The sequence below is a fragment of the Mastigoproctus giganteus genome, chromosome 2, assembly GCF_048544385.1.
Source record: "Mastigoproctus giganteus isolate SK-2022 chromosome 2, ASM4854438v1, whole genome shotgun sequence".
In the NCBI taxonomy this organism is placed as follows: Eukaryota; Metazoa; Arthropoda; class Arachnida; order Uropygi; family Thelyphonidae; genus Mastigoproctus; species Mastigoproctus giganteus.
In genome coordinates this window covers 26,249,353-26,268,681 of record NC_143576.1, presented here as the reverse complement: position 1 = coordinate 26,268,681, position 19,329 = coordinate 26,249,353, and the positions used below count along the sequence as shown (strand labels likewise).

General features: G+C 37.6%; 1 protein-coding gene across 3 annotated transcripts in view; it reads right to left on the bottom strand.

The window, feature by feature from the left end:
* Positions 1–19,329, bottom strand: part of Rbcn-3A (rabconnectin-3 alpha) — a 980,796-nt gene that overhangs the window by 318,215 nt on the left and 643,252 nt on the right. For all 3 annotated transcript variants that reach the window (XR_016547873.1, XM_090388469.1, XM_090388476.1), the window contains exon 40: positions 9,633–9,745. Coding sequence is in view for 2 of the 3 variants with exons in the window: in XM_090388469.1 (XP_090244595.1) it covers positions 9,633–9,745 (113 nt within the window). In the remaining variant the exon portion in view is untranslated. The remainder of the gene's footprint in view (positions 1–9,632; positions 9,746–19,329) is intronic.

Here is a 19,329-nt window from a genome sequence, read left to right as displayed (position 1 = left end):
AGATTAGTGAATGGAACAAAGGGGTGCTCTTACGAAGAAAGGCTTAAGTTTTGCAAATTACAGTGTCTGGAGACTAGGCACCAGCGAGGTGATCTGATAGAGGTGTATAAAGCCGTGAATGGTTTAAGCATGCTCAATGCTGATGGGATTCTTCCTCTTGCTCAGAAAAATCACCTGAGAGGGCATAAATTCAAATTGAGGAAAGACAGATGTAGGATAGACGTGCTGAAATTTGCCTTTAGCCAGCGGGTGGTTGGTTGGTGGAACAGACTTCCATCCCTTGTGGTGGAGGTTGATAGCTTAAATAAGTTTAAGGCTCAGCTGGACAGGTATTTTGAATGAACAGAGGGGTGAAGTGGAAGTGGGTTTTTTTTTTTTTTTTTTGGCTGATGCTGCATAAGCTTGCTTTCTTGCATCAAATGCCTCTACTAATGCTAATGCTAAAAATGCTAGATCTAGGTCTCGAATTAGATCACTAAGTTCACCTTGAGTGATTCTGTGTGATTCATTGGCGACTCAGATTCTGGCACAAAATCAGGATCTTGTGATGTTGAAGGCCTGAATTGACCATTATTCCTCAGTGACCCCATCTTCACATGAGACTCCAAAGTGTGGAGTCTAAACTTTAAATTAATTTCATTAATTATGTATCACAAGTGAAGTCAACTGGCATTTCTGAGTGGAAAATGTCACATCACCACACACACAACAAAAATTGTCAACACTGTTAACACATTTAAGTGGCATCCTGGCTTTTTACATAATTTTTTTCCATAAACCTGGAAAAAAAAAAAAAAAAAAAAAACAACAACAAAAAAAAACACATCACTCATAATATCACTTGCAAGGTAAATGGTACACAGAAATACAAAAAAAAAAAAAAAAAACATGGCTTATCAGTTTCTGTTTCAGTGTTACCAATCTATCTATTGTCTAGACTACAAAATTCCCTAGTATTCACCAATATTCCCATAAATCATAAGAGGGGGCTATATCGTGGAACGAGAGCTAACTAAGAGTTTTAAATGTTATTTTAGTTTTTCTCGTGCTAAAATTAAGAAGAATTGACTATTTTCAAGCCAGAAACATTTTTGGTGTTGACCAGTGTTAGTGGAGTTGGGAGAATGATAGAGGCAACAGATGAATTTGACAGAATGTGGTAGCGAGATTTAAGCCAGAGAAGACTGAAAAGAGGAGCTTCGAAATTAAAAAGTCTCTGACAGGGAATATCAGAATGGACATATACACAAGTAACACCTTTGAAGTGAAAGGAATCATGCAGCAAATAATTTGGGCAACTGAGATGAGCAGTGGTTTGGATCAACTAATAACTGGGATTTTGTCAGAAAAAGTACATGGGATTTGGCAGACTGCAAGTGGGAATGGATATCACTGAGATTAGAACTTAGAACACATATATATGTGAAATGAACAAGAAAGTGTGTGAGAGGTTTAGATCTTTTTGCAGATAAGTTTTTTCTATCAATTTTACAATTCATGACGTATTCAGTAGTAAGAAAAGGTGAGGAGGACATGCTGTATTAAGTAATGAAATTTTTGGATATGGTGTACACATGGCAAGAATATATCCAACTCTTTAATATAATGTGGCTTCGATAATGCCCCCCCCCACCCCAGATGCACATTACTCGGACTCCCTCCAATCACTATCTGGCAGATTAGAGGCTGTGAGATTATATACAAGCTGATCCAGAGGACTCCTAGAGAGTTATCAATAGGTTTGGTCCAATGGATTATCTGGCAGCTCTCCTGCAAACACCCTCAAAATGTAAGGAAGACTGGATCTTGCCATGTCTATGCTAACTTCAAAAGACATCAGTCATACTGCATAATGGAAGAGATGGGAGGGTTGCTAGTTATATCCATCTTGGAGTAATGACCTCAGTACATAGATGTGATGTGTATAAGTTAAAAATTTGTTTGAATTTTTAAACATTGACATACAAGGGACATTCAATAAGTTATCTACCTACTTATGAAAGAAAAGAGATAGAGGCAAAAATCTGTTTTTATTTTTTGATGCAACTCCTCTGAACTTCAAACTACTTTTCCATTTTGTTTGCAATGAGGAAATAGCAGACAAATAACATTCTTTGTCCTGTACATCAAAGAACGCAGAAACAGAAGACTTCAGTTCATTATTATCAGCAAAGGGATGTCCATGTACATTTTTCTTGAGTTGTTGAAACAGGAAATAGTCACTGGAGGCCAGATCCAGACTCTAAGGTGAATGGATGAGTTCTGTAAAGTCACCGTCTCTCTCAAAGCAGCAACAGCATATGCATTGGTGCGTTGTCATGAAGAAGCAGCATAGTTCTGGAAAGTTTCCCACGACATTTTTCCTTTATGACATCCCTTAGATTGTACAGTAGGGATGCACATGACTCCCTAGTGACTGTCTGCTTGTGTTTCAAGCAGTAAATGTACAAAATTCCCTCAGAATCCCAAAAAATGGTGGCCATGATCTTGCCAGCTGAAGGTTGTATACAAAATTTTTTAAGTAGGGGAGAATCCTTGTGCTTCTATTGCAATGATTCTTGCTTGGACTCAGGATCCCAGTAATGAACCCATGTTTCATCACCCGTAACAATTCTAGAGATAAAAGTTTCAGGATCCCTTCCAAATTCTCCTCAACACCATATTCTGAATTGCTTCTGCACAGGGGTCAGAAATCAGCGGAATCACCTTGCACTGATATTACTCTTTCCCAAATGTTCATGGAAGATGGTTATAACTGTTACATCAGACATTTCACATTATCTAGAGATTTGGGACACCTTTAAATGTCTGTCATTCAGCACAAGGGTTTCCACAGCTTAGCACATTTCTGGAATGGTCACTGTCACAGACATTCATTGATATGGATCACTTCAATGGGCTCTTTATCCGACTTGAATTGTTTTGACCAGAATTTTACCTGGTACTCTGAAGGTGCACTGTTGCCATACACAGCCACCGTCCTGTAACGAATGGCCTCTGGCCTATTTCCTTCTTTGGTGAGAAACTTGATAACTGAACAATGCCCAATTTCAGCGAATTCAAAATTTTTTTACAGGCGTCTTCCTTCTTTCTGTTACAGCAGCACATAACATTTAAAAGAAACCCTCATAACATTTAAAAGAAACATGCAAATTGCTTTACTGAAGCCAGAGAACAGAAACATGAACCGACTTTCCACAAAAATGAGGATAACACACCTAGAACTATCAGCTGGCTGTTTAGGATTGCCTTTGCCCGAAGTTTTCCATTCAGAAGTTGTTTTTGTCGAGTTCAATTTTTCTTTCAAAATGTTGGGATCATGAACTGGAACAGTGCCACTCACTGTAATTGCTTGTTGTACTTTTCAATTTAGTAATTCTGAGAAGTGAGAGAAAAATCTTTATTGCAACACAGATGATGATTATATAATAGTATAGTTGCAACTACCCAAAACAAAGTAATATGAAGGCAAGGTTGCCTGAATAAACCAAAAGGGTAAAAAGCAAAATAATAATAAATAAGCTAATAATAATTAATAATAATAAATAATTAAGTATACTAGATATTAAGTGAGTATAACAACCTTAGTTACAAAATACATAACATAACATAAGAATATACATTGGATTTCATGATCATATACATTGGATTTGATTGAATAATAGAGTACATTGATTGGGGTCAGTTTATAATAGTGGTGGCCTTGGCATGTTTGAAGAGCTGTGGAGTTGCATGCAGGTGCGCCACTTGGATCCTCCACGCACAGTAGTTGTCCCAGAAAGAAGGAAGGGAGATGAGATCAGTCATGAGTATGACCATAATGACGAGTCTCCTTTCATCAATAAGCCACGTAAGCCTTGGTATGTCGAGTGTTTTGCCATAGTGGTGGTTCGGAGCTCGGTTGAGCTTGTCGCAAGCCCACTTCAAGAGCCAGTACTCGGAGAACACTGGTTTTGCGGTAGAGGGAGATGCAGATGCCCAAAACTCTTCAGCATTAGATGGGGATAAACTATTGCTTTTCTCAGCATTTCTATTTCTTTAAAGAGATTTGTCAAAGGTTGCCACTGTTCTACCAGTCAAATTACATAATTAATCAAAGACAGCAAACTTGTGCCAGGATGCTTCAAAATACTTTATTTCAGTGGCAGGTATTAATTGAAATTATTTAAATCTATTCATCTATCATTTTAGTACTTCTTTCTAGACAGAAGTAAATTTCTATGAAATATTCATCCACATTCACAGGTTGGCACATAGCTCCCTTTCCAGCACACATTTTATAAAGTGACAAGGATAGCCTATTACTGCTAAGTGCTCAATCTCCTCTTTTAATAACCTTGCTATTATAGTTTTTAGGCTTAACATAATAGGCACATCATTAACAGTAAGTTTTTTGAAGGAATCCCACATTCTTTCATATTGTTCAGAAGATGCCCAATGTTGTACACTGTAGAGTCACCATGGAATGTAGCTCTGACAGCAAGCTAATACTTTTGATTTCCCAATTTTTTTTTTTTATTACACAAGAGTCACCACAATGGGATATAGATTGGAATCACTCTGATTACTGCCAACTGTAGTAATCGAACATGGCCCATTTTTCAGAACAATCAGTACATCAAGTTTCCTATCTCTGAAATTTCGCTAACAATTTATGTTGTTTTTGTTCTTCCACAACCCTATCTTTATTGCAATTTCGATATTGGGAAACACATTTCTGAACAACACACTTATATATTTGGTCCTTGAGGTTGTCACAGACATTCTCTCAGACATGCCAGACAAGCTGTTCTTGCTACCTGGGAGTCTAAAACGCTGATGGAACTGATATTCGGGTGACACTCAAGTCAAGTGGACCCAATTTCGGCGAAGTCCGGACGTCTATGACAGCCAAATCCTCTGCTTGCACCTTCACGATGGTGGGACTGTTAGTAATCCTGGGTATAACCTACATGCACAAGTATATGGTGGGTGACCACCCAGGTGTGAACCAACGTAAGCAGGGGTCGAGGTGTGGTGCCCACACCACATGGAGGAACGCCGCTCCTCTATGTTACCAGGCAGTACTAGGTGGTAGATGACTCTCATCAACCGGTGAAATACCACCACTTTGCCTATTGGAGGCTTGAAGTGGTGGAACCCATGTTTAGTCTCTAGAGCTAAGTTCCGGCCAACCCTTCCCTATCTCTTCCATCATGCAGTATGATTGATGATTTTTGAGGTTATGATGAATGTCGTGGCGAGATCCAATATTCCTTACATTTCGAGGGTACAGCTCTAAAACGGTGTTTGCAGGCCGGCCGCTAGATAGTACACCGGACCAAACCTATTGGTAACTCTCTATAGGAGGCTTCCGGATCAGCTAGTGTATAATCTTGCTACCTCTACTCTGCCAGACAGTGACTGGAGGGAGTCCGAGTAGTGTGTATGCAGGGAGCATTGTCGAGGCCACGTTATGTCAAGGATCTGGGTATATTCTTACCAATGTACGCCATATCCAAAAATTTCATTACTTCATACAGCATGTCCCACCCACTTTTTCTTACTATTGAATACACCATGAATTGTCAAAATAATAGAGCAAGCTTATCTGTGAAAAGATCTAAACCTCCCAAGGACTTCCTAATTCATTTCACAAATATACGTGGTCTCAATTCCAATCTCAACGATGCCCATTTCCACTTGCAGTCTTCCAAACCCCATGTACTTTTTCTGACTGAATCTCAGTTATCAGTTGATTCAACTACTGCTCATCTCAGATGTCCAAATTATTTGCTGTATGATTCCTTTCGCCTCAAAGGTGGTACTTGTCCATATGTCTGTTCTGATATTCCCTGTCAGAGACTTGGCAATTTGGAATCTCCTCTCTTTGATCTTCTCTGGCTTAAAATCTCTCTACCTCATTGTGTAAAATTCATCTGTTGTCTCTACCGTTCTCCCAACTCCACTAATCACTTGGAGCTCTTTGACTTCCTCTCTTTGCAACTTGACTTTCTCCAGTCCAGCTTTCCTAACAGTGAGGTAATTTTCTTTGGTGATTTTAATGTTCACAACTCCAGCTGGCTTCCGTTTTCTAGTCACACCGACCCAGCAGGTCGAGATGCTGAGGCTTTTGCAATTACTAATGACCTAGCACAGATTGTTCATTTACCCACAAGAATACCGGACAATCCTAATCATACAGCCAATACGCTTGATCTTTTTCTCACAAACAACCCTTCTAAGTACAAGGTTGAAGTGAGAGGTCCTTTAGGCACTTCAGATCACAACTTGGTGATTGTCTCTTCTCCAATGGAACCTTTATCTCATGGCTATTTCCAACCTCGTATTGTTTAGCATTACAAGAATGCAAAATGGGATGACCTGCGAGACTTCTTTTCTTATTTTCCTTCGTCTGATTACTGTTTCAAAACTTCTGATGTCAACGTTTGCTCAGATCGTGTCAGTGAAATTATTCTTGCAGGAATGGAATCCTTTATCCCACACTCCACTTTAAAATCTCGTCCTTTATCTAAACCTTGGTTTTCCAATAAATGTGCTAAGGCTGTCCAAGAGAAGAATGTTGCATATCGTAATCGGCTTGTTTCTAATTCTTCAGTTTCATTTTCTGCCTACACCAAAGCTCGCAACAATTGTAAAGCAGTTATTAATCAGTCCAAACTAGAGTTTGAACAGGCTAAGAGTAGAAAACTTGCTTCTTGCCCTAATGGTAGCCGAGCATTCTGGTTTCTTGCCAAAGCTATTGGCCGCAACTTTTGCCCATCTCTGCTCCCACCTCTGTCCAAACCAGATGGTTCTGTTGTCACTTCAGCCAAGGATAAAGCTGACCTGCTAGCATCCGATTTTTCTTCGAACTCATGTATTAATGATCTTGGTAAAACACCTCCCACCATTCCTAACACGCTCCATTCAATGCCTCCTGAGGTCTTCCGTCAAAAGGATATCAGAAGGATTTTGATGAACCTTGATGCTAAGAAAGCTCCAGGTCCTGATGGTATTTCTCCACTTGTTCTCAAAACCTGTTCTCCTGAACTTACTCCTATTCTTTGCTGCCTTTTTTCACTTTCTTATTCCAAAGGTGTTTTTCTTTCTGCTTGGAAGTTTGCTCATATCCAGCCAGTTCCTAAAAAGGGTGACAAATCCCTCCCATCCAATTATGGTCCCATTGCAATTACTTCTACTCTTTCTAAAGTAATGGAGAAATCAATTAACCGCCAACTCTTAAACTACCTAGAAACCTTCCGTCTGATCAACGATCGCCAGTATGGATTCCGTCAGTGTCGATCCACTGGTGATATTCTGGCTTATGTTACCCATTTATGGACTAATTCAATGGATAGGTTCAGGGAGAAACACAAGTAGTTGCTCTTGACATCTCAAAGGCTTTTGATCGTGTTTGGCATAAAGGTCTTGTAAACAAGCTTCCATCTTATGGTTTGCCAACTGTTTTTAGTAATTGGTTATCCAGTTTTCTCTCTGATCGCTCACTGAGGGTGATGGTAGATGGCTCTCTGTCTTCTAACTTCTCCACTAATGCCGGTGTCCCCTAAGGTTGAGTTCTTTCCCCCACTCTTTTCCTCTTGAATATCAATGACCTTCTTCCATTTACTGGAAATCCTATCCATAGTTTTGCCGATGATAGCACATTGCATTCAACTTTCCATTTTGAGAAACTTTGTCCAGCTTAATCAGCTTCAAGTTCTCGAAAATCTGCTGCCAATTCCTTAAATGCCAATCTTCAGGTAATTCTCCAGTTGGGCAAAGACAACTTAGTTGATTTCAACCCTTCTAAAACTCAATCTTGTCTTATATCTCGCAAAAAGGATTCTTCTGCTCCTATGCTTATCTTTAGTGACACTCCGATTTCTAGGCAAAATGATATATCTCTTTTGGGGATTACCCTGACTTCTAATCTCTCTTGGCACAAGCACATTACAAATATTGCTTCCTCTGCATCTAAAAAACTTGGTTTTCTCTTTCGCTCTCGGCGTTACTTTTCTTCCAAACAGCTGCTCACTCTGTATAAATCGCAAATCCGCCCTGCCATGGAATATTGTTCCCACATCTGGGGTGGTGCCCCCAAAACCTCTCTCAGTCTTCTTGATTCCATTCAGAAGAGGGCAGTTAAGTTAATTAATGATTCATCTCTAACAGAGTCTCTCCACTCTCTTTCTCATAGACGCACTGTTTCTGCTGCATGCCTCTTCTACAGATACTTCCATGGGCACTGTTCTTCTGAATTGGCTTCTATAATTCCCGCTCTCTCTTTCAAAACAGTCCGAACACGTGCCGCCACCAGCCAACATCCATTTTCTGTCCAACTTCAAACCCGAAACAGAACCAACTTTTGATCTTCCTCATTTATTCATTCAACTGCCATTTTCTGGAACAACCTTCCTTCATACGTATTTCCTGAAAATTACTATCTACAGAAGTTCAAGTCCAATATCAACAAATATCTTCTTTTGTCTTCTCAACCTCCCACCCAAGCACGGTACTAAGTACTATAGGTTCTAATACCTCTCGTGTTTGGGGTTCTCATAAAAAAAAAAATAATAATAATCAGCTCAAAAGACAATAGATTTTAATCAAAACACTGTACTCAATATATTTAGATTCTACATCCCTTACATCTGAGTAGTACTATATCTTCAATATCCCTACAATTTCCTCATTTGATGACTCAACCAGTATGAAAATTAATCAAATTTGTTTATTATAATTAGTGTACATACAAGTATACACGCACCTATTTTGCTCTTAGTAACTCTGGGATTTGTGGGTTTCTTACGTGCACGCACACACTTGTAAGAATTTTGTGGATTTATTACAGGACTGTTTTCTCCAGCAGTATGTTAGTGAGGCAACAGGATGAAACAATACTCTTGATTAAAAGATAAGGGTAATTAGAGACCTATCAGCTTAACGTCTGTTCCAGGGAAAATAATGGAGTCATTGGTTAAAGAAGGATTGTTGTAGGAAAAATGCGAGAAAGTTTGACTGATTGTTGGAACAAACTTGTATCTAGTGTTGTGAAGTGGGTAGTGGGTAGTTTTTTTCCTTGATGCTGTATAAGCTTGATTCCTTGCATCATTTGTCACTACTAATAAATAATATCTTCAGAAATAAATATGTCAGTTAATTTAAGGATCACAGCCCAAGAAAAAGTGAGCTCACTTTAGCATTACTGAAAACAGACAGAAAGTGCTGAAAAAAATGGTTATGTAACAACTTCATTATCAAAATTTTTAAAACCACTACTGTTTCTTGCCGGTGCCTCCGTAGCCAGGTGGGCAGGAGCGGCAGTGCATAGCACACGCTTCTTGATTAGACCGGGGTTCGAGCCCGTGACCACCAAATACGGAGAATGCGGAAAGGTCAGGGAATGACCACTGCATCTTCCCGGAGCAATATGGCCTTAGTTGCTAATGCTCATAAAAACCAAATAACAAATAAATAAATAACTACTGTTTCTTATTTTTTAAGAATGTAAAAGTATAATATGTATTCTGCAAATGAAAATTAAATCACAAATATATTCATATTTTGTGAATTAAAATTTAATTTCAAATGACAAGGTACGATATTAGATTTCATTTGTATCAAAAGGCATCTATTCAATTTTAATTTACCTGGCCATTTGCTAGGGGCAGTGGAAGGGACAAGACCGTCTTCACCACTACTATGGTGCTGACGATGTGAATGTCCTGCTAAAAGATGGCTGTTTTGGTATAACACACCGGAACTGGAAAAAAAAAAAAAAAACCATGTTAACAGAGGTTACATCCTTAAAGTTAAATACTGCATTTATTTCTAAGCAAACACAACTAAAAACAATGAAAGGAAACAAAATAATGATAGCTAAAATTTTAATGTAGTTGAGTTTTTCAATATAGCACAGAATGAGAAGTGCAGCACCTAAATTTGCTAAGGTACACTCATTAGTTAATGAGTATTTTCATGCCACTTTTACAAAGTAGGGTGAGGATGGGAGTAAATTTTTCTTATGACACTAGTGAATGCATCAGCATTCACTGTGAATCACATAAAACAACAAACTCCCATTTTAGCATTCTCTACGGATTAAGCCCCAAAAAAGGGGGCCAACTTTTTTCAGGGACTGTTTTTCATATTTCATTAATATTTTGGTAGATAATACTAATTTTATTATTATTTTCTTTTTTGCAATGTAATGGTTTATATTAGGATTACCAATTTAGGATTACCTATTCAAAGGTGGTGACAAAACTGGCTTCAACTTAAAAAAAATACAGAAAATAAAGATATTCTTCTTCTTTGGATTTTTCCATTGTATCAACGGTTATCCTTGACCTAACTTATTTATTTATTATTATTTTTTTAATATTTTAATTTAGTTCCTCCATTCCTGTCCTCCCAGTCTCCATTCCTCAATTTCCTCTTTTCCACTGCCACCCTCACTCCCTCTTTCCATATGCTTCTAGGTCTTCCTCTCCTTTTCCTTCTAGGGGTGTCCATTCCATTGCTTTTTTTTTTAGGTAGTCTCTCTTCCCCTATTCTCATAACGTGTCCATACCATTCTAATCTTTTCTGATCTATTTTGTCAATGATGTTTATTTGAACTTCCATTGCTTTTCTTATGTCTTCATTCTTAACTCTTTCTAATTTAGATATTCTTCAAAAATCCATCTCAACAGCTAGCAATTTCTTCCCTTGCTTTTCTTTTATAGCCCATATCTCAGATTCATACAGTTGTTTTCAGTAAGACATTCTGAAATATTGCATTGTATATTAATCATTTGGTTTTTGGGAGAATATTATTGCTCCATAATATTGGATTCTGCAATCCCAAGACCTTTCTTCCCTCATTAATTCTTCTTGTAATCTCATCTTCAGATGAACCATCCATCTGCGTAACAGCTCCTAGATATTTCAACTTCTTAATATTCTTTATCTGTGCTACATTTACACTCAAAATGTCCCCTGTTGAATTAATATATTCCATCTTATTGAAATTTATTGTCAAACCCCATTTTCTATATCATTCCAATAGCTTTCTGCACATACAGTCAGCATCCTCCGCATCATTATCTTGTCATCTGCAAACAAAAGATTTGAAAGGTAGATGTTTTGATTTTTCAAAGTCAATAAACACTAATCCTATATCCTGTCCAGTAGCTTGCATTTTTCCAGAATCTGCTTGGCTGTGAATAAATGGTCAATACAGGACCGTCAAGCTGGAAATCCACACTGCTCCTCAGAAATCCTTATTCCTTTCTCTAGTTTAGTTTTCAGTATCCCATTAAAAAATCTTTGAAATTGGGTTTAAACCAGATTCCTATGTAATTTGAGCAATTTCTTCTATCCCCTTTCTTAAACACAGAAGTGATGTTCTCCATCTCTGATGGTATTTTTTCTCAACATATTTTGTAAAACAGTCCTGTGAGCAATGAGATGATTTTTCTTCCTCCGTATTTTAGTAGCTCCATGTTCATTCCTCCAGGTCCAAGCGCCTTTCCATTTCCCCCTTTTTTTACAAATATTTCTACTTCCTCAAGGCCAATCCTTATTTCTTCTCCTGTCCAGGAAGTTTCAACTTCGTTATCTCTAAATTCCTCTGTTTTCACTCAGTTCTTCATAATATCTACATGAAGTTTTCTGAACAATGCAAACAGGCTGCCAGGGCAGGTCATGGGGTTTTGTCAATGATATATAGGAATTTTGCTAGCAGGGAGAAGGAAGTGATTGTCCCTCTGTATAAGGCAATGGTCAGGCCACACCTTGAGTGCTGCGTACAGGTCTGGAAGGCTCATTTTAGGAAGATGTAGATTTACTTGAGCGTGTACAGAGAAGGGCAACAAGATTTGTGAGGGAAATGAAGGGATCCTCTTACCAAGAGAGGCTTAAGTTCTGCAAATTGCAGTGGCTGGAGACTAGGCATCTGCGCGCTGATCTGATTGAGGTGTATAAGGCCTTGAATGGGTTGAGCACACTGAATTCTGAAGGGATCCTTCCACTTGTTCAGATTACGAACCTAAGGGAGCATAAATTCAAATTAAGAAAAGACAGATGTAGAATAGATGTGCAGAAATTTGCCTTTAGCCAGCGGGTGGTTAATTGCTGGAACAAACTTCCATCTGCCGTTGTGGAAGTTGATAGGTTGAATAAAATTAAGGAGGAACTGGACAGGCATTTGGATGGAATGGTGTGAATTTTTTTTTGGCTGATGCTGCATAAGCTCATAACACTTGCTTTTCTTGCATCACATGCCACTACTACTACTACTACTACTACTACTACATTCTCCTAATTTTATTACACAAAGATTAGCCTCTTGTTTATGTAACTGTCGCAAGCTCTTCAGCACTTTCCATGCTGCAGCAGATCTTTCACATCCTATCTTGCTGTTTACTTCCTCATTTTTTGCTTTGTAAATTTTAGTCCTTACTTCTTTATTTTTCTCCCTATAGATGAATCTATAGATGCTCCTTTGTTCATCACTTTTAGAGCTAAGCTTTCTAAGCTATGCATCTTTTTTACCCCTTTATTAATTCTTTTAAGTCTGAATTCATCCAGTTACTTGGTGTCTTTTTATCCATTCTTACCAATACTTCTCCTGTGATCTTCACTACTGTTGTTTTTAAGTGCTCATAAATTTCATTTGTATTCTTTCCATAGCTGTCATCTAATTTGGGTTTAGTCTTCTTCTGTAGAGATCCGCAATACTCTCCTTCTTTAGGAATTCAATATTAAACCAATTATCATCAATTTGTTCATTTTTGGATATGAACATAATATAAATAAAGAAAACAAAGATATACCAAACAATTTCCTGGAGAGAGTTAAATTATTATAATAATTAAATAAATTAGAGCATAGGTATATTTTAATATTAATTAAATTATAAAATTAGGGGGACAAAGCAGCATTTAAACTGCTTAATTAATGAAAAAGTTTAAATGCTCCCAGCAGAACAAGCTTAACGAGTTTCCCTTGCATTGAACTACTTTCAAAAAATAAGGTCACCGAATGTTAAATTTATAAGAAAGATAGGATGGTTAAATGGCAGATTAATCTTTTGTAAATACAGTAGAATGTCAGTTATCTGGAACAATTTCAAAGGCTGATCTGTCTTCTTTTTTTTTATATTAATGGTAGCACAGTAAGTGCTGGTTATAGTGATCACATTTACAAATTGAATTTTGACTCTAATAAGCGAAAGATTGAATTTATTACCTGTTTATAACAGATTGTACAAACATAAAACCCAATAAACCGAAAATTGCAAATTGTTTTTGCAATTTTGCAATTTGTTTTATGGTTGTGACCTCTAGAATTCTATGTGACCTTCAGAAATGTGCTGTAGAAAAATATCACAGAGATTACTGGGTTTTCTTGGAAACAATGAGTGAATTTCAGATTAGTTTAGCTCCAGATTCAGTAAGAATAATATCAGCCCAAAACTGTGAGATTTATTATTATTCTCAATTTTTTACAGTAAAATGTGAATGAAAAGAAAACACACTGCAACAAAAAAAACAGAAATAATTAATAGAATTAGAAAAGGTGAAAATTTAGGAAATTCAGAGGGATTAGGAACTCCAAAGAGTTTGATGTGGGAACTTCAACAATTTATGACATCAAGAAAAATTCCAATGCTAATAACAAAATTTGTGTCGAGGATCTAACAGGAAAAAGATGTCAAAACCTGAAAATTTCGCTTTAAAGAGTGCACTTTATTTGTGGTTTCTTCAGAAGCTAAGTTTAGGTGAACCAGTGTCTGGCCCAATGTTGTGTGCAAAAGCATTGGACTTTAATCGAAAATTAAAAGGTAATGAAGATTTTAAGGCAAGCACAGGTTGGCTGAAAAACTTAAAACTCAGACACAGTATATGTGAACTAGATATTCAAGGCGAGAAACTTTCTGCAGACAAATTGGGAGCAGTGTCCTTAAAAGTAAGTTTGCTTCAGTCATAGCAAATTACGAAAAAGAAAACGTTTATAATGTTGATGAGATGGGCTAATTATGGAAAGCATTACGAAGAAAAATCCTAGCCACTAAAAGAGAAATGCCTGCACCAGGTTTTAAGATGAGAAAAGAGTGACAATCTGTGCTAGTTATCGGTAAGTCGAAAAAACCGAGAGCATTTAAAATTCTTTCTAATTTTCCTGTTTTATAAAAAATCATAAAAATGCCTGGATGGATGTTTCTGTTTTTCAAGACTAGTAGTTTTTACCCTTCATACTGCATCCAGAGCAGTATGAAGGGCACTGTGTTGGATGGTATTAAGTCTGATTAATGCACTTTTCCTAGCTGAAATGTAATAGAGTGTATCTATCAGCTCCCCATGTCATAGCAGAAAAGAAACTAAGTATATTAAGTTTCTTTAGACAAACACTTCGGAGGTATGTGATATGTGAAACAAAGTTCAAAGTTTGGTGTCCAATATTAAGCCTAGGAAACGAGATTACCGTGAGAGGGATCAAATGGTTTTAATCTGAATTCCAGTTCTGGGTGTAGCTTACTTTTTTTTTGCAGAAGTGAACTGCAATTGTTTTTCGTTCTGATAAACGATATCCATTCTGCAGTGCCCATGTCCCCAACTTATTTATGGAAAGTTGCAGCTGTCTTTCAATGGTATGAATATTTTGTGAACGGCAACATATAGTAAGATCGTCAGCATACATATATAGTTCTATAGTATTGGGGATGTTGTGTGTTATGGTGTTCAGTCTAAGTGAAAAAAGGGTAGAGCTCAGTACTGATCCTTGTGGGACACCTTCTTCTTGAGTATAGGACCAAGAAGAAAAAAAAGAAAGAACAGATTGATAGTGGACCTGAAAGGTTCTGTGTTGAAGAAAATTTCTAATGAATTCTGGTTAAGTGCCCTTGCAATCCTATGGAATGAAGTTCTCTCAAGATGCCATACGTCCAGGTAGTGTCGAAAGCCTTTTCTATATCGAGACTTACCATTACAGGATGTTCATTTTTGACATAAGCATTGAGGATGTTAGTCTCGGCTTTCATTATTAGATCCAAAATGAATATTTTTGTCGGAAACCAAACTGATTGTTGTTCATCAGTAGTTTAGTTTCAAGAATACAGGTAAGCTGTCTGTGTATCATTCTTCTAGGATTTTACTTAGGCAGCTGGTCAGAGAAATAGGTTGGTAATTTTCTGGAAGTGAGTGATCTTTTCCTGGTTTAGGAAAGGCTAAAATAATGGAATGATGCCAGGAAGATGGATATGTATCTTCAAGAAAAATCCGATTATAGAACATTAATAGTAAATTCACGGTCGTACTGTTTATATGTTTCAGCATTACATAATATATACCATCAGGTCCATTAAACAGATCAGTTGGGTGATCTATTTAATGCATGAGACGACTGCTAGTATTAAACGGTTGATTATAGGCAATATATTGGGTAGTATGGAATTTTATTTTGTACCTTTCAGCCAAAGCTTTGATTCTAAGAAAGGATTTGCCATATGCTGACGTGGCAGATGTTTGGTAGAAATTATCTGCAAGGGTGTTAGCTATTTCTTCAGAAGAAGATATTTCCTGTCCATTTTTGATTAAGAGGGGAGAAGGAAGAGGTAGATATTTCCCATTTAATTGCTGAATCTTTTTCCAGATGAGATGACTGCTAGTATCCTTTGTAATAGTGGAGACAAACTGTATCCATGATTTCTTTTTGGCTTTTCTTCTAATTTGTCTAACTTTTGACCTGAGCCTTTTATATTGAATTAGATTGTTGGTAGTTGGGAACTTCTGGAACAGGTTCCAAACTTTATTTTTTTCCTTTTTGGCAATGGCTTCATTCCACCAGTGTTTAAGGCTTCATTCCACCAGTGTTTAAGGTTTTTGTGTTTACATGTGAAGGCTTGAGGTATTGCTTCGGTGGCTATGGTCAGTATTTGCTTGGTAACATGCTCTGTGACATCATCAATGGGTTGTAGTCTGATCAATTGGCTATCAAAAGAAAGACGGGTTGAAAACTTTTCCCAATCTGATTTGGAGAATTTCCATTGTGAGTGATTATCAGGGTATGGTGTTTGAAGCGTTTGGATTCTGCATATGATTGGAAAGTGATCACTATTGTGTGGGTCGTTTAAAACTGTCCATTCTATACTGGGATATAATATGAGAGAACAGAGAGTTAAATCAATTGCTGACATAGATCCAGTGGGAAGGTGAGTATAAGTATTTTCACCAGTGTTCAGTAATGTTAGATTCAGTTGGTCTACTATTGTCTCGACCAAGTGTCCTCTATTGTTCATGTGGTCTGATCCCCACAATGGATGATGCGCATTGAAGTCACCAAGGATACAAAAAGGCGGTGGTATTTTTCTTATGAGGTCTTCTAGTTCTTTGAACGTGCACAACTTGTTAGGTAATAGGTACAGAGATACGAGAGTTAGAATTTGCCCAACTGATACACGTACAGTAACAGCTTCTAAGTGGGTTTGAAGCGGAATGTTTCTAGAAGGTATTTTACAGTCAACTAGAATTGCGATGCCTCCACGTGCGGATAATGAAAAGTATCTGTCTTTTCTGTAAAATGTAAAATTTCTGATTGATGGAGTTACTTGTGGAGTTAGATTAGTCTTTTGTATACAAACGGCTATAGGACCATATTGGGAGATTAAATCATAGATGTCATCGGTATTGCTGCGTAAACCTCTACAATTCCATTGAACAATGTTCCACATTATCAGGGTTTGAGGAGGGAAGGCGAGTCTGTCTGTTTCTTGTGAGTGGTTTGCTTTTGACGGATCTGTACTCTCTTCTACGTCATCAGTTTGACCTGATGAAAATCCAGTCTCCATATTATCTTCTGCATGAAGATCAAGGACTGTTTCAATGTGTGTAGCTATATTTTCAGAGTCCGTTCTATTTGAGTTTGTCTTTTGTAATTCAGTGACTTGTTGCCTTCGTGATTTATTTGACATTTTATCACATGATTTGATTTTAGGTGGAACTGTGATAGGGGTATTACTTATTTCATCAACTAGAACAGGTTTGGTGGTAGGTTGAGGTGTTGATAGCACAGATTGCGCCCATTCTGCAATGGATGTATTGGGCGGAATTGATACCTCAGTTTGGGTTGAAACAGCTTGGCACTTTTGTGTAATGGAAGTTTATGTGTTTTTTGGGATTGTTAACTTTATTTGCTTTCTTGCTTCTTGATATGTGACCTTATTGTCGATCTTATACTTTTGTATTCTTTTTTTAATTTTCCATAGGTCGCATGATTTTGAGTATGCTGGATGGTCGTTCTTGCAATTTGGACATTCCGGAGCCTTTACAGTACGCTCTGTTTGTGAATGGTTTTTTGACCCACAGTTAGAACAAGTAGTTTAGCCTCTGCATGTTGTCTGGGAGTGACCAAACTTTTGGCACTTGAAACATCTTAAAGGGACCTAAACTGTCGGATACGACAGTTTAGGTACCCTGCTTTAACTGAATTTGGCAAATTTGGTGTAATAAACGTCAATATAATATTACGTGTTGGAACAAGTTTGTCATCCTTCCGTATCATAATTCTTCTTCCGTATCATAATTCTTCTTACTTTCTGTTCTAGTAATTCCATGACTATCTCCTCTTCGGTAACGTTCAATAAATCCCACTCACCTATTACTCCTTTTGAGGAGTTCAAATGTGCTTTGCGGTGAGACTTTGGTTGGGATTCTGCTAATAGATGACATTTTTAGTAATAATTCTGAATGCCTTGCTCGAGTGGTGTCAATTACAAGGTCTCCTGATTGGAGCCTTTTCACCATTTTCGGTGTACCTGCTGCATTCTAGAGACATCTCTGGATGACAAAGGGAGAGAGAGAGTTTGCTTAGCGACTGAGTAGATAAGGAATGTATTATCATAAAAGCTGGTGGTTCTGATTTGTTACAGTCCTTTTTCATTCTTTTTGGAAGATTGAGATCGTCTTCCAATAATGTTGAAAGCCTGTTGACTCTAGTGGTGGACATGCATCACAGTCCATTGTTGTTCCTTTTAGCCCTGGGAGTAAGAGCTTTTCCTCCAGGTTTCCGGCCCTGCCACGTGGAGGCAGGAGCGGTGCCACCTAGTGGCCGGCGCCTCCATAGCCAGGTGAGAAGGAGCAGCAGTGTGTAGCACACACTTCTTGATTAGACCGGGGTTCGAGTCTGTCACAACCAAATACGGAGGATGCGGAAAGGTCAGGGAATGACCACCGCATATCATGGGGCAATATGGCCTTAGTTGCTAATGCTCCTAAAAACCAAATAACAACAACAACAACCTAGTGGCCAAGCAGCTAGAGAAGTTAGTTTGCTAGTGCAAAAATTAATGAATATACTAGGAAAAGAAAGGTGATTTTCCTTTCTGGGTTCTTACTTAGGATCTGTTAAATACAGAACCACTTACAAAGAAATGAGGATGAGAAAAGCACTGGAAAGAAAGCAGAAATCACTGAGAAAGATCACTATATATCACTTAGGAAAATCGCATGGACACTATCGCTTAGCACTCAGTGCCAAATTGGATGGTAACACATTCAAGGTGCTCGAGATTGAAAAAGAGCTAGGAGCAATTGTAAAGAAGTCTGACATGAAGTTTTTTAAGCAGTGCATACAGGAATATTTCTAACAGGGACAAGGCAACAATTATCCCAATGTATAAGGTAAGGTCAGGCTGCATGTTGAGTGCTGTATATAGGTCTGGAATTCTCACTTCAGTAAGGATGCGGATCTGCTGGAATGGAGGAAAAGAAGAGGAACAAGATTAGTCAGTGGCACAAAAGGGTACCTTTCCCAAGAAAGACTTGAGTTCTGTAAATTTCAGCATTTGGAAACTACACACCTGTGAGATGTGATTGAAGTCTTAAAGACTTTAATGGACTGATTAAGTTAAATAACAATAACATCTTTACTCTTTCCTGCAAACAAACACAAGATGTCATAAATTTAAGTTGGAAAAGGATAATCACAGGATGGGTGTTCATATGCAAATATCTGTTTTCAGCCAGAGAGTAACTGATTGTTGGAACAAACTTCCAACTGGTGTTGTGAAAGCAGATAGTCTGAATAAATTTAAAGAAGAATTAGACAAATTATTAGAAGGTATGGACAAATGAAATGGGTAGTTTTTATTTCATTTTTTTGGTTGATGCTGCATGCATTTCCATCCTTGCATCATTTTGCCATTACTAATACTAATTTTTAGTTGTAGTGGGTGAACTATGTCATATCACATATCTATTTGCAAAAATATTGAAGGAACAAAAATGTCTGGTGCTATCCATCAATGATAAAGCTGATATCACCAAAACAACATATTCATTTTGATCCAACATTTCTACACAAAAT